Consider the following 13,002-nt stretch of genomic DNA (forward strand, 5'->3'; position numbering starts at 1 on the left):
CGTGGAGAGGGGCGAGCTGTCTGTGAGGCCAAAAGAGGAGGACACAAGCTCAGACACTTGTGAACGTCAATTGAGAACTTACACTGTTGCAGTTCTGCTTCAGCAACAGTAACACAGTTACAGCAGGGTTTGTGGGATCTGCTCAGTTACCCTGAGAGTCATCATCCCTCTGGGCCACATCGTCTAAATTCAGGTACGATTGTTTTACTCTCAACAAAAAAGAGAGCAGTATTTTCCATTACACAACAGGTTAAATATAACTTAATGCCTGCATCAACGTTGTCTAATGTTTTAACATTTACTGTTAACTGAAATATATGCATTTTCTGATATCTACTTTCTTCTGTTTTGTTCAGCTTATCTTTAACATAAATTTATACGCAAATACAAAGCTTTACTTTTTTTAAATGTAAGCTTACAAAAGTTCACTTTTAAAAAACGGGAACTTTTTCCTCATAAAATCAAAAGTTAAACATATCAGGTGTAGGGTAAGGGATCAGCTTAAGTTACCAAGTTGGGGAATATACAACAGTCTGCTGGCTGACGTGACACAAGTCTTTAAGTATGTTTTCCCCACAACATATCTGATTTCATCTCGGAGCGCTTTCCATGCCCCCCTTGTATAGATTTGGTGCCAGCTTTCTTGTCACACTTTGGTTTATAGAAATGACGTCTGTAATGACTGCATGCTGCCATGTACGTTTAGTAAAGCTATAGCTGTGTTTGAACCTATCTCCGTACTTCACATTTTCTCAACAAAGGTAGAAGTAAAGCTGACTGAAAGAGGAAACTACTGAAATGCACTTAGGTCACAGCTTTTAATCAGACCCAGAGCTCGTGGCGTTTAGGTTTTACCCTGACATCATTCAAGTTTCACTGATAATCTAATCTCATGTAAAAGAGCAGAGTTTGAGGTGTAACCTAAATTCTTTTGGTCACTCTCTGAGCTGTAAGGATCTTTAGGATTTGGTAAAGATTACTATGTTTATGAAGTTTACAGACTTTGAACATATGTTTTTTCAGAATGGAAGCTCGTCATGAGAAGAAAAATAAATGTGGGACAATTTGTCTGAAATACCTACTTTTTCTCTTCAACATTTGTTTCTGGGTAAGTTTGCAAGGAAGAGACTTTCACATAAAAAAAGAAATTCATCCATCCATCCATCCATTCATCCAACGTCCCTTATTCAAGATCATAAGGATAACAGGTCAAAGGGGGGAACCCAGACACCCCTCTACCCATTGACCTTGCAGCTTATTTTGGGGGACCCCAAGGCAAACCAAGGCCAGAAACAAAATATAGTCCCTCCAGTGTGTTCTGGATCTTCTCCCATTGGAATGCTGGGAAGACCTTCAAAGAGATGTGTCCAGGAGGCATCCTAATTAGATACCTAACCCACTTCAACTGACTCCTTTTAATGTTGAGGAGCAGCAGCCCTCCTTCCTGCTCTCACATGGACAATAGAGCTCCTCATCCTATCTCTAAGACTGAGCCAAGCTCATTTCAACCATTTGTATACTGGATTTTGTTCTTTTGGCCATGATCCATATCTCATGACCATAGGTGAGAGCTGGAACATTTACAGACAGAAAATTAATCAAGAACTTTGCTTTTTGCCTTTTTTTTCTTCACAACAGCAGAGCCTACATACTGTAACTACAGAGAACACTCAAATCCATTTGTCCAAGATACTTGAAATCCTCTGCTTGAGGCATAGTCTGGGAACTATCCATCTTTTTCCGGTAAAGAACCATAACCTCTGATTTAGAGGAGCTGCCTTTCATGCCCACTGTGCCCCTCCACAGAAAAACCACCTTAATGTGGAGGAGGTGATTGAGTGCCCCTATGATCCTGAGGGCTATGTTGTGAGACTTCACCCCTGGAAGTGTCTATCATGGCTTTAGAGGAAAGATTAGACTAAGGGAGGTTCAGGGCCCTCAGTTGTAGATGAAGGCTCAAATAGGTGAACCTCACCGGTATAGGATAACTGGGTTACTGTTCTGGAGCCAATCCTGAGGCTGGGGGGCTCGCTGAAGAGCGCCTGGTGGTCAAACAATGGCTCCTGTGGCCCTAAAAAGTAGAAGGAAGTCCCCTACACCAGTAGGGAAATTATATCTAGGCCACTTGGATTTATTTAGACTTTATGAATGAACAATTAGAGAGACTTCAGGTATAATGTAAACTGTTGTTGGTTTGTTTTTCAGGCTTAATTACTTTTCATTTTCATTCAAGTTAAAGGACAAGATATTCTGCTTCTGCACAACCTCAAATCTACATTTACAGCCATTTTCAATAAATTACAGTATTATTGAAAAGTTTATTTATTTTAGTAACTCAGTTCACTACGTGAAGCACATAAAAATCAATTAAACACAGACTGGTGTTTTCAAGCCTTTATTTAGGTTTATTAGGAGGATCTATTTACAGCAAATGAAAACAAAACATTTAAGATTAGAATATTACATCAAACCAATAAAAAATATAATACAGAAATATGGGCTTAATGAAAAATATGTTTAATACCTGCTTAAAGGTTATTTTCAAAAGGTATTTTAATCTGATAAACAAGCCTCATTGGAACACATATTGTGATTTATTGAATTTGACTATATATTTAAATGCATTGTATAATAAAACCAAATTCAGCTCAGATCTGTAGGGGTTCACAGTAAGTAAATTAGATGTTTTGTGGTTTGCATGAGTAAAGTTACATCTGCTTAAAGTTATGTGGTGCATTCTTGACATCTGGCATGCTGTGTCTCAGCTGGGTGGAGGGGCCGTGTTGGCAGTGGGAGTGTGGACTCTGGTGGATAAGAGCGACTACATCAGTCTATTGAACTCCAGCTTCTACTCAGCCTCTGCTTACATCCTGATAGCTGCTGGAGCCATTGTGATTGTGACTGGGATAATCGGATGCTGCGCCACCCTGAGGGAGATGAGGAGCCTCCTGATTGTGGTAAGGTGATGGATCCCACAAAACACTGAAAAAACACAACAGCTTACATTGGTTAGCTTTTTAAACATAACAAACCAGACATGCATTCATTCTCTGGTTCCTCTGTGCAACACAGAGCATGAGTCTGAGAAGTGTGTGTTGAAAGGTAATTCTTGGTGACCTTCTGTCTGTTCTGCATCCATTCAGGGCAGCCCGATATGTGAGGCATGCTAGTGACATAGAGCAGATAAAGTCACAGTGTGTGTCTTAAGAGTTTAGATTTAGAGCTCAGCTCATGCCAGAGGAATGAGGAGCATCACGAGCGGCTGCTCGTGCCACACAGTGTGTGAGAGAGAGAGAGAGAGAGGCAGGCAGTTGCAGAGAGGGGATACAATTCAAAAGCAAATCTGCACAAAGTGTGTCACGTTATGTCTATTTTTATATCCCCTTGGACCACTGCCTTTTTAAAGTGTCTCCTTCCCTTCCTCCTGTTATTTACTAGATCTATTAGTTTTGATTCATCTCCTTTAGTTTCAACTTCAATAAGTCCTTAAAATCCCATTTAGCCCTTTAATGTATTTCATTGACATAAAGATAAAGATGCTTGAGTTTGAATTTTTTTAACACATGTAATTTACGTCTGTTCTGTAGTATTTGGTGTTACTGCTGTGTATTTTTCTGCTGGAAATCATCGCTGGAGTCCTTGCTTATATTAACTACCAGGAGGTGAGGTTTTGTGTCTTTACTTTACATATAAGCACATAGTAACTGGTGTTAATTCAATCTGATATCATTTCCTGTTTACATGCAGTGCTGTGTTTGTGAGGGGTAAAAAACTATTTGCCCCTTAATGGATTTATTCAGTTTTCCTTTTTTTGTCAGGCCTATTTTAAGAAATTTTAATATCCGACAAAGTAACCCAGAGTAAATACAAAATACAGTTTTCAAATGATGATTTTCATTATTAAGGGTGAGAAGGTATCCAAACCAACCAGGACCTATGTGAAAATATATAATTATCTCTTAAACGTAAGAACATGTTGTGCCATTCTGGGTGGCAAAAACAGCCTTCAGTGTTAAAAAAACTGCCAATGAGTCTTTTCCATCACTGTGATGGAGCTTAGACCCACATTTTTACAGAATTTCTTTTTTTTAATTCAGCCACATTAGAGGTTTTAAATGCATGAATCACCTGTTTATTTTTTAGTCTCTCATAACTGGGATGCAAGTGTGCTTCAGATCATTGTCCAGCATACGGTTGTTGAGCATAAGGTCATGAATTGATGGCTCATGATGGTCCAGACATTCACCTTTAGGACTTTCTGGTATAAAATAAAGTTCATGGTGCCATCGATTTGCAAGTAATCCTGGTCCTGAAGAAGCAGAGCAGCCCCTGTCCATCACACTAGCACCAACATATTTGAATGTTGGTATTATGTTTATTTTTCTGAAAGGCTGTTTTAGTTCTGGGCCTAGTTTAACATAACACTCACCTTCCAGAAAGTAACATTTTTGTCTAGTCAGTCCACAGCATATTTTGCTAAAGTCTTGGGAGTTTATTTTGGCCAGTATGAGTTTGTTTTTTGTGTTATTTTTGGTCCCCAGTGGATTTCACCTTGGACTTCTCCAATGGATGCCATTTTTGCCCAGTATTATGTTGCTGATAAATTACTAACCTTAACTAAGGCAAATGATGTCTGCAGTCCTCTAGATGTCCTTCTGGGTTCTTTTGTGACCTTCTGGATGAGTCATTGTTGTGCTCTTGGAGTAAATCTGTTAGGTCAGCCACTCCTGGGAAGGTTCACTTCTGTTCTCCATTTTTGGATAATTTCTCTCCCTGGAGTCCCAAATCCTTAGAAATCATCTCTTGAATTTCTTTAGATAAGGGCATGATATTTGCTTTTCGAAGACTTTTAGCCTACTTCATGCTGTCAGACAGATTCTATTTAAAGGATTTTTTGATTCTACATGTCTGGCAGTAATCAGTCAATGTTTGGAGTAAAATTGAACTGGAAACATTTGGTTAATAGCAATCATTTAATGATTTAACAGGGGGGGGGGGGGGGGTAGGTACTCTAACTGGTTGTCTGTGTCTGAGGTCAAAATAGTTCAATGATCTAAAGCATTTAAGTGTGACAAAAAAAAACATTAGAACTCTGTCAGGGGCAAATACTTTTTTATGGCACTGTACATACTGTATACCGGAACCAGCTCATTCATTGTTGAGAAATGATCGCTATTTAAATTAATAGTTAAATTTTGTTTTGCATGTATTTAAATCACCTTGCCTTACACAATTTGAATGTTGTTACTTGCTTTTTATTGTTGAAACCTACAGCAACTACCATCAATGACTAACCTGCTGCACTCCGTAGAGATTTACTCCATGTGTCTTTCTCTGCATGTTCTTCATTTTGTTTCTCTTGTTTTTCTATTCTTTTCACACCTCTCTTTCTTCCCCCCATTTCTTCGTTGCAGTGCTTCCCTTTCTGCCACCAGGTAATCTGTTGTCATGTGTTTTTCTGTTTCGCATCTGTTCCTCCCAAAAGTTCATATACAGTTCTAATAAAAAGCGGAATGCATTCCCAGTGGTCATAAAAGTCATTATATTTGGATAGATGTTCCTTAGCCAGTTGCCCCTTTTTCGCACTCTTTTTGTCGCCATTAACTAGCTTCTATTTGACAAGTCTTCTCTGAAGAAGTGGTAGAGTTCCTTTAAATTGGTTAGTTTTTTGGCACAGACCTGTTTTTGTTTAACATTGTCCACATTTTCAATGGTGTTGAGGTTGGTGCTTTGGGAAGGCCATGCCAGAAGCTTAATGTGAGCTGACTTTTCCCATCACCTCCTGATTGTTTCCCAGTTCCAACCTACTAGCTGTTGATTTGAGGTGAAGTTCGTGGCAGTCCTCAATCTTCGCAGTTTTATCCACGCACAATGCGGCAGTACCTCTAGCAGCCCCACAGCATGATGCTGCCACCACCATGCTTGACAGTTGGTGCAATGTTCTTAGGTTCGAAAAGCCTCACCTTCAATTTCTCCAAACATGCTTCTTATCATTGGGGTCAAATAGCTAAATATTTGCATTCTCTTTTTCAGTATAAGCCTTGGTGATTCCTTTTTTTTCCCCTAAACATCTTAACCAATTCCCTCATCTGAGGTTGATTGCAGTGGTCTAATGGTTGACACTTGGACACAGGTGTTCAAGCTGGATAATCTTTCTAGATACGTACCAAAACGACTTCATAAATGGATGAAGCAGGCTAAAAAACTTCTGGAAAAGCTCCAACCCTATTCCAAATTTGTGGGCTGTCCTTCAAAGCCCGGTTCATGGCATTAACTCTATTAATTCTGTCAAATATCTGTTAAATATTCTGTCAAATGTCTGTTAAATATTCAGTTAAAGTGGTTGAAGTGCAACCTGATAAAAGGTTATTCACACAAATATTCATTGGGGGTGTAAGTATACATTTGAGCCTGTGTGTGGAATTTTGACTATGTGTGGATTCCCAGTTATCCTATATTAGTCATAAATTCAATATTTGCACCACATTCCCGTCTTTAAAATTCTTGCAGATCAGTTCAAGTGCATCCCAAAGGGCCCAAACTTAATTTGACATTCATGTCCATGATTAGTGTATGTAAACGTCAGACCAGAATTGTAATTTATTTTGTCTGTGCACTTTGTGGAGCAAGAAAATGCTTTAACCCCCTAAATTAATTTAAAATTCACTCTGGTGAATCAGGAGTTTAGAGAATCTGCAGGTATGTGTTCTGAGTTATGTGTTGGCATTGCTCAGGTAGACTGGAATGTTACAAGGGAAGAAAGAAGCCTGACCACGGGCTATTTTTATTAAAAGGAGGAGCGTCTGATTTTTTTTTTCCTTCCTACACTAAAGTGTTTCTCCTGTCTCACAGCTGGATAATGAGCTCAGACAGAACCTAAAGTTAACCATGCAGCAGAAATACCAGCAGCCAGGCCAGGAGAGCATCACGCAGTCTGTTGACAAGCTACAACAAGAGGTGTAAACATTTGTTTCTTTTATAGCTGCGAAAACTAACCCAAGTAAAACCAATATGAAGGAGCAAAATTATAATCCTTACTATTAAACTAAGTTTTAGTCAGAATTTTCTCATTCCTCCTCTTTGTTTGTTCCACCCACTCAGTTCAAGTGTTGTGGAAGTCAGAACTTCTCTGACTGGACAGACAACAAATGGATCCAGGAGTCAGAAAATCTGCGGCTTGTTCCTGACAGCTGCTGTAAAACTCCCAGTAAACTCTGCGGCCGCAGGGACCATCCATCTAACATCTACAAGGTGGAGGTACAGTGCCTTGCCAAATAGTCATACCCCTTTACCATTTTAGTTTTTTTACATGTTGCAACAACAAACTTCAAAGTGTTTTATTGGGATGTTATGTGATGGAACAAGACAAAGTTAAGCTTGAAAATGTGAAATGGAAGCAAAATGATGCAAGGTTTTGACAGATTTTTTTAAATAAAGAAAATGGTGTGCAGTCGTCTCCAGCTCCTCCCTTCACTGCTTGTTGCCGTCACAGCTGCAAGTCTTTTGGGTTGTGTCTTTCCACCTTTTCACATCTAGAGAGCAACATTGATCATTCTTCTTAGCAAAACCAGCTCAACCTCAGTCGGATTGGATGGAGAGTGGACTTTGACTGGGCCAATTTAATGAATAGGCTTTGATCTATCCTATGCCATTATAGCTCTGGCTATATTTTTAAAGCCACCCTCCTACACCCTATTCTCAAATCTCTGTCAGCATCTAAAAGGTTTTCTTTCAGGATTGTCCTGTATTTAGCTCCATCCATTGTCCCATCAGATGGCACCAACTTCAATGTACCTGTTGAATTAAAGCATCCACAGAGCTGCCACCATGACGCTTCACAGTAGGGGTGAAGTGTTCATGTTAATATACAGTACACTGTTGGTCAAGTTTGGATGCATCTGACCAGAGACCTTCTTCCACACATTTGCTGTATCCAGAGGTAGGCAGTATGAGTAAGAGTAATACTACTTCAATATATTTTCTTAATTAGAAGTAAAAAGTAGTCATTCAAGCAAATTACTCAAGTAAGATAAAGAAAATATTCTGAAAATAGGCTACTTAATATATGAGTGCTTAAGCAGTACTGTTTAATCAGATTTAATTTGTAAAAAATTAGGTAATCATACAGACAAAATTAAAAAATATGAGCAGGTTCTGGTACTCACACTAATGTAATAAAAAATTTATACAAATAATCACTTAATTACAAAATACATTTGGGCAGAAGAAACACACATTTCCAACTCTCAGTTTTCCACAACATAAAACTTTTGAAATCATTACTTACCCTAGGTATTGTGTACATGTTGGAACATTGCAAAGTACTGTTTACTGTGTATTCACCAGACCTCTAAATGGCACAACGGGCTCAGCAGATAGAAAATAACATTAGAACAATGAAGCTTGTTTACACACCAGAAGTCCCAGACAGAGACACACATGTGTGCGCTTTGGTAAAAACATGTTTTCTCTTCATTCAGTGAAGTAATTCAGGGTGGGTAGAGTAGCCAGAAATTGCTTCAAAATGAAATTACTCAAGAAGTAAAAAGTATGGTGCAGTAAAACTATTCCTATAAGTTTTTTGGTTTTTTTAAAAAAGCTACCCAAGTAAATGTAACTGAGTAAATGTAACTACTTACTACCCACATCTGGCTGTGTCCCATGTGTAGCTTGTAAACAATTGCTAAAATTGCTTTTTATAGCTTCTTGCTACTCTTCCATAAAGGCTGGACCTGGGAATTGCACAACTAATCTTCTACCTGAGCTGTTGGTCCCTGAAGCCCCTCCATAGTTACTACGGGCCTCTTGACAGCTTCATAAACTAATGCTCTACTTGCCAGGCCTGTCATCTTAGGTCAACAGCCATGTCTTGGTAGTTTTGCAGTGATGTCTGTGAAATGTTTTAAAGTTGGTGTATTGCTTTTTTAAACCTAAATCTGATTTAAAATCCAAAACACAAACCCTGACCTGTCTACTGTGTTTCTTGGTCTTCATGATACTTTTGGTTCTCTAATAACATCTGAGGGCTTCAAGGAACGGTTGTATGTATACTGGGATTAAATTACAAACAGGTGGACTGTGTTAACTGGGTGGCTTCTCTGGATTTTATTTAGGGCTTTCAGAGTAAAGGGAGGTGAATATGCACACAAAACCTTTAAAATTGTGATTTGTAAAGAATTTTGAAAACCGTGTATTCTTTTTCTTCCAGTTACACACCTCTCTGCATTGGCTTATAACATAAATTTCCAATGAATTGCATTGAAATTTTAGGTTGTAAAATGACAAAATGTGAAAAGTTCAAGATGGAAGGATCCGTTTACAATTTCTTCACGTCCCATTTATAGCTAAATATTTCAGAACATTCAGATTTTATCTCATTCTATTTCATTTCTACCCAGGGAGGATGCATTGAGAAACTAGAGAATTTCGTCCAAAGCCAGCTATATATTCTCGGGGCAGTGGGTATTGGCATTGCATTTCTACAGGTAAAGTGAGGAAAATACAGAAGAGTATCCACCACCTCTGAAATGTGAAAGAGAAACTAACAAGTTCTATGTTTATGTCTCCTTCCAGCTTGTAGGGATGATGTTCACCTACTGCCTCTGTCGAAACCTGAAGGAAGATCTGTACTGATATTGGAACCCCTTTAATATCACATTCTTGACTGTATAACCTTTGTTTAAATGATGTAAAACCCAACATTTCCCACAATGTTGCTGTACAGTTGGGAGTTGAAATTATAACAAAAGTGTTTTTAAATTACAAATACTGCAGATGTTATGATGCTGCTGGACAGCCCCAATCTCTTCTTTTTTCCCCCCCAAGAAAATTCTACAATCTACTTTCATTTTATGATAAAAATGCTGTTTTTTTTTTTTTTAAACAGGGGTGAGTTTATGTACTACAAGGAATTTAGTGAGGGCCCATCTCCTCCATCGTGCCAAAAAACTATGACTTTGCCACCTCATATAACTTTATATATCATCATTATGCCTTAGGTGACTCATAATGATGTGATGCCATCTCATCATTCTGTTTTTGTATCTCATAATGTAATAGGCTACTATATAATAATTATACTGTGTCATAATATTGAGAGAGAAAGCCGCAAATATTATTGTTGCCATAATTCTAATGGATTTTTATATAAAATAGAGTAGTTGTGATTTCTGTAAACTTGTGTGATGGGTTGGATTATTTATTTCCAATCACCATTTATCCATATTTAGAGCTTTTATTTTGAAATTCTTTTTGCGGATGTTGTTGTCAGCTGACCTTACTTCCTCCTTAGATCGTTTTTGGTACTAGTAAATTTAATCATTGTAGGCGCAAAAATAACATGTCTGCGAAACCAACCTGTTTAATAGTGGCCAGCGCTTCTCCTCAAGGTGAGTCCACTGCAGCTTCCGTAGCTTAGTATCAGAACAGAGCCGCCATTTATACAGCCTGTTAGCTACAATCTGTCATTGACCTAAAATATACCTAAGTGCACTGTTGCAAAGCCTTGTCTTGTTTAAAAGTCAAACTGCTGTGCTTTATTCGTTCAGGGGTCTCAGCCAAATCGTTTCTTCAGTGCTTCAGTCTTTGCAGCACAACTTTCAATCTGCAGACCGCCACACCGGGGGTAAGGGCTTGCACGGCAGAAAACAGCTATACAGATGAATGAATGAATAAACAAATAAATAGCAAGTGCAACCGCCTAACAACGTCATTGCTTAAACAACCTATACAAAAATAATAAGAGAAAGTAGCATAGCGAGAGAAAGTGGTCAGTATGTCCTCCAGGAGCATAAACTGATAGCAACTGACCCAGAGATATTTCATGATACCCTGAACATCTCTAACTATACGTTTTATCAACAAGGTGTACTTTGATTCACTCTTTTTTTTAGTTTAATAAAAATAGGATAAAGGTTAGGTGGATATGTGTTGGTGCATAAATTGGGGAAATGTTTTAATTCCTTGATTTTCTGTAGGACCCAAAAACTACTATTTCTATCCAAAAATCCGCAGCACATATTTATTTCTTTTATGTGCTATAGTGCAAAGAAAAAAACTTTAACCGGCAGGTCAGAACGGTTAAAACCTTGTCAGTGCATCCCTACCGTAAACTCTCTTGGCATAGTTGATTTGAATCCATAAGAAATGATGGGATTACAGGATAATCAGTAGCAATGCATCAAACGATATGTCTCCAATATTGGTAGAATTTTTAGTAAACTGAGAAGAAATTGTGTCAAGAAACATGCACTTTGTTAATTGGTTTGTAGACCGAATAAATGTGGGCTTTTTTTCAGTTTTCATGCCTTTGTTGAACGAGGAAAAAAATCAAGCAGATTTTTACCTGCTGATCAGAGATAGGAAGGGTAAAATCTGCATATCTCAGTTAGCGTAATATCCTGTTTCTGGAATTTCCCAGGAGTAGACTGCAGATATCTGGTAAGGTTCATGCAAACTAACTTAAGATTCAGCCTAATTCACTTGCCACTCTTTACCTCGTGTTGTTCATCCTATATTTAACGCTGTGTGACGTCAGTGCTTCCTGTGTTTTATTTTCCTCTGTGTTCTTTGGAATCACAGGGGAAGACAATAGACTTTGTGGGAGTTGATGAAAGCACAGCCAGATGGGTGCAGGACTTTAATGTGAAGTCCTACGCAACACCAGCCAAACTCGAATCTATAGATGGTGAGAAGATTCAGTTTCACAGTCCATCAGCTATGTTATGTCTGCTGCTGATATTGGTTGGACTCTGCTCAGTTATGTCCCAACGATCTTTTCCAAGGTGCCAGATACCAGGCGCTGCTCATCCCAGACTGCCCCGGAGCGCCGAGCGACCTGGCACACAGCGGCTCCATGCACCGAATTCTCACACAGTTTATCTCCCAGCAAAGTCAGTTCCAGACTTCTGTTAATGTCTTTTGTAACAGCCTCAGTCCTTGCTGTATTTTTCTTTTCTCCCTCTTGTGCAGAGCCCATGTGTGCTGTTGGACAGGGAGTGTCAGCGCTGTGCTGTGCCACCGAGGGCCAGACGTGGATTTTCGGTGGTTACAGCTTAACAGGGGTTAGTGTTCTCTTACAGGGGGGATATGTACTCAGGCTGATGATGTGTACAATCGTCCTAATAAGTGATGTTTCCCTCAAAGCCGTCTGTGTTTGAATTGGTGCGTCAGCCCGACTTTGCCAACCTTCCCCTTATTGTGGAAGATTTTGTGAAAGACAGCGGCGGATCTTATACAGGTGAGCGACTGCGCTTCACATGGACCCAAAACAAATACTTGGATGATTGTTTCTCAAACTGCATAACGTTTATCTCTATTTCCCAGCAAGTCAAGAAGATAGCGTGCATGTAGTTGTGGACAGACATCTAATAACTGGACAGAATCTGCAGTCGACATCACTTGCTGTGAATAATCTCATCCTCCTTTGTAAAGCTAAATAAAGGTCACCCAGTGTCTGGATCTGTGTCAGTGAACAAGTATTTATCTTGAGCAAACCATTGAAGATGCTGGGGTCAGCTGCACACATGGACACCATTACTTGTCAAATGAACCTTAGCCTTGCTACAGTGCAACCAGAAAGTATTCACAACCTTTAATTTCTTTTCCAACATTTGTAGACTTTTTCTAAATTAGGTTTAAGTATTTTTTTCTTAATGATCTGCACACAGAACCCAGTAATAACAGGGCAAAACAGCTCTTTATTGACAAAACATGTTAATCCACCATTCCTTAGTTAATCACAACCTCAAGTCTTTTTGGACTTGTGTCTACAAGCTCGACACCCTGTTGTTTGCCATCCTCTCTATTCCTGTCTAAAGAAAAAGCATGCAGAGGAGAGTTCTGTTCAGTCTGACAGTTTGGATGGGCAGTGTCAGTAGACAGCCATGTTAGGTCTCTCCAGATATGTTCGACTAGAAGTCCAGGTTCTGGTGGGGCCCTTACCCAGTTCTTTATTATGGCTGTGTACTTTCTTGCTCTAGTCTGACATCCATAACTAACTGG

General features: G+C 39.1%; 2 protein-coding genes across 2 annotated transcripts; both read left to right on the top strand.

The window, feature by feature from the left end:
• The first annotated feature begins 54 nt into the window (after window positions 1-54).
• cd151 (CD151 molecule) lies at window positions 55-9,780 on the top strand. The gene is made up of 8 exons (XM_047350326.1): window positions 55-193; window positions 1,024-1,108; window positions 2,766-2,957; window positions 3,588-3,662; window positions 6,853-6,957; window positions 7,102-7,257; window positions 9,399-9,485; window positions 9,574-9,780. The coding sequence occupies exons 2-8, from the start codon at window positions 1,025-1,027 to the stop codon at window positions 9,631-9,633; spliced, it is 759 nt and encodes a 252-aa protein (XP_047206282.1). The 5' UTR covers window positions 55-193; window position 1,024; the 3' UTR covers window positions 9,634-9,780.
• A 466-nt stretch (window positions 9,781-10,246) lies between these two features.
• On the top strand, window positions 10,247-12,459 carry gatd1 (glutamine amidotransferase class 1 domain containing 1). The gene is made up of 7 exons (XM_047350315.1): window positions 10,247-10,388; window positions 10,548-10,624; window positions 11,581-11,686; window positions 11,784-11,891; window positions 11,971-12,062; window positions 12,145-12,238; window positions 12,325-12,459. Exons 1-7 carry the CDS (start codon window positions 10,340-10,342, stop codon window positions 12,438-12,440), a joined length of 642 nt encoding a protein of 213 aa, XP_047206271.1. The 5' UTR covers window positions 10,247-10,339; the 3' UTR covers window positions 12,441-12,459.
• Window positions 12,460-13,002: the final 543 nt, after the last annotated feature.

This window comes from Girardinichthys multiradiatus, chromosome 2 (assembly GCF_021462225.1).
Source record: "Girardinichthys multiradiatus isolate DD_20200921_A chromosome 2, DD_fGirMul_XY1, whole genome shotgun sequence".
NCBI lineage: Eukaryota > Metazoa > Chordata > Actinopteri > Cyprinodontiformes > Goodeidae > Girardinichthys > Girardinichthys multiradiatus.

What these genes read in the sequence shown, in the direction of transcription:
- gatd1 (XM_047350315.1), top strand. Translation starts at nt 10,340, where the DNA reads ATGTCTGCGAAACCAACCTGTTTAATAGTGGCCAGCGCTTCTCCTCAA. An exon ending in CAAACTCGAATCTATAGATG is followed by an intron (nt 11,687 to 11,783) that starts GTGAGAAGATTC and finishes ATCTTTTCCAAG; the next exon opens with GTGCCAGATACCAGGCGCTG. An exon ending in CAGCGGCGGATCTTATACAG is followed by an intron (nt 12,239 to 12,324) that starts GTGAGCGACTGC and finishes TCTATTTCCCAG; the next exon opens with CAAGTCAAGAAGATAGCGTG.
- cd151 (XM_047350326.1), top strand. Translation starts at nt 1,025, where the DNA reads ATGGAAGCTCGTCATGAGAAGAAAAATAAATGTGGGACAATTTGTCTG. An exon ending in TTGACAAGCTACAACAAGAG is followed by an intron (nt 6,958 to 7,101) that starts GTGTAAACATTT and finishes CCACCCACTCAG; the next exon opens with TTCAAGTGTTGTGGAAGTCA. An exon ending in CTAACATCTACAAGGTGGAG is followed by an intron (nt 7,258 to 9,398) that starts GTACAGTGCCTT and finishes ATTTCTACCCAG; the next exon opens with GGAGGATGCATTGAGAAACT.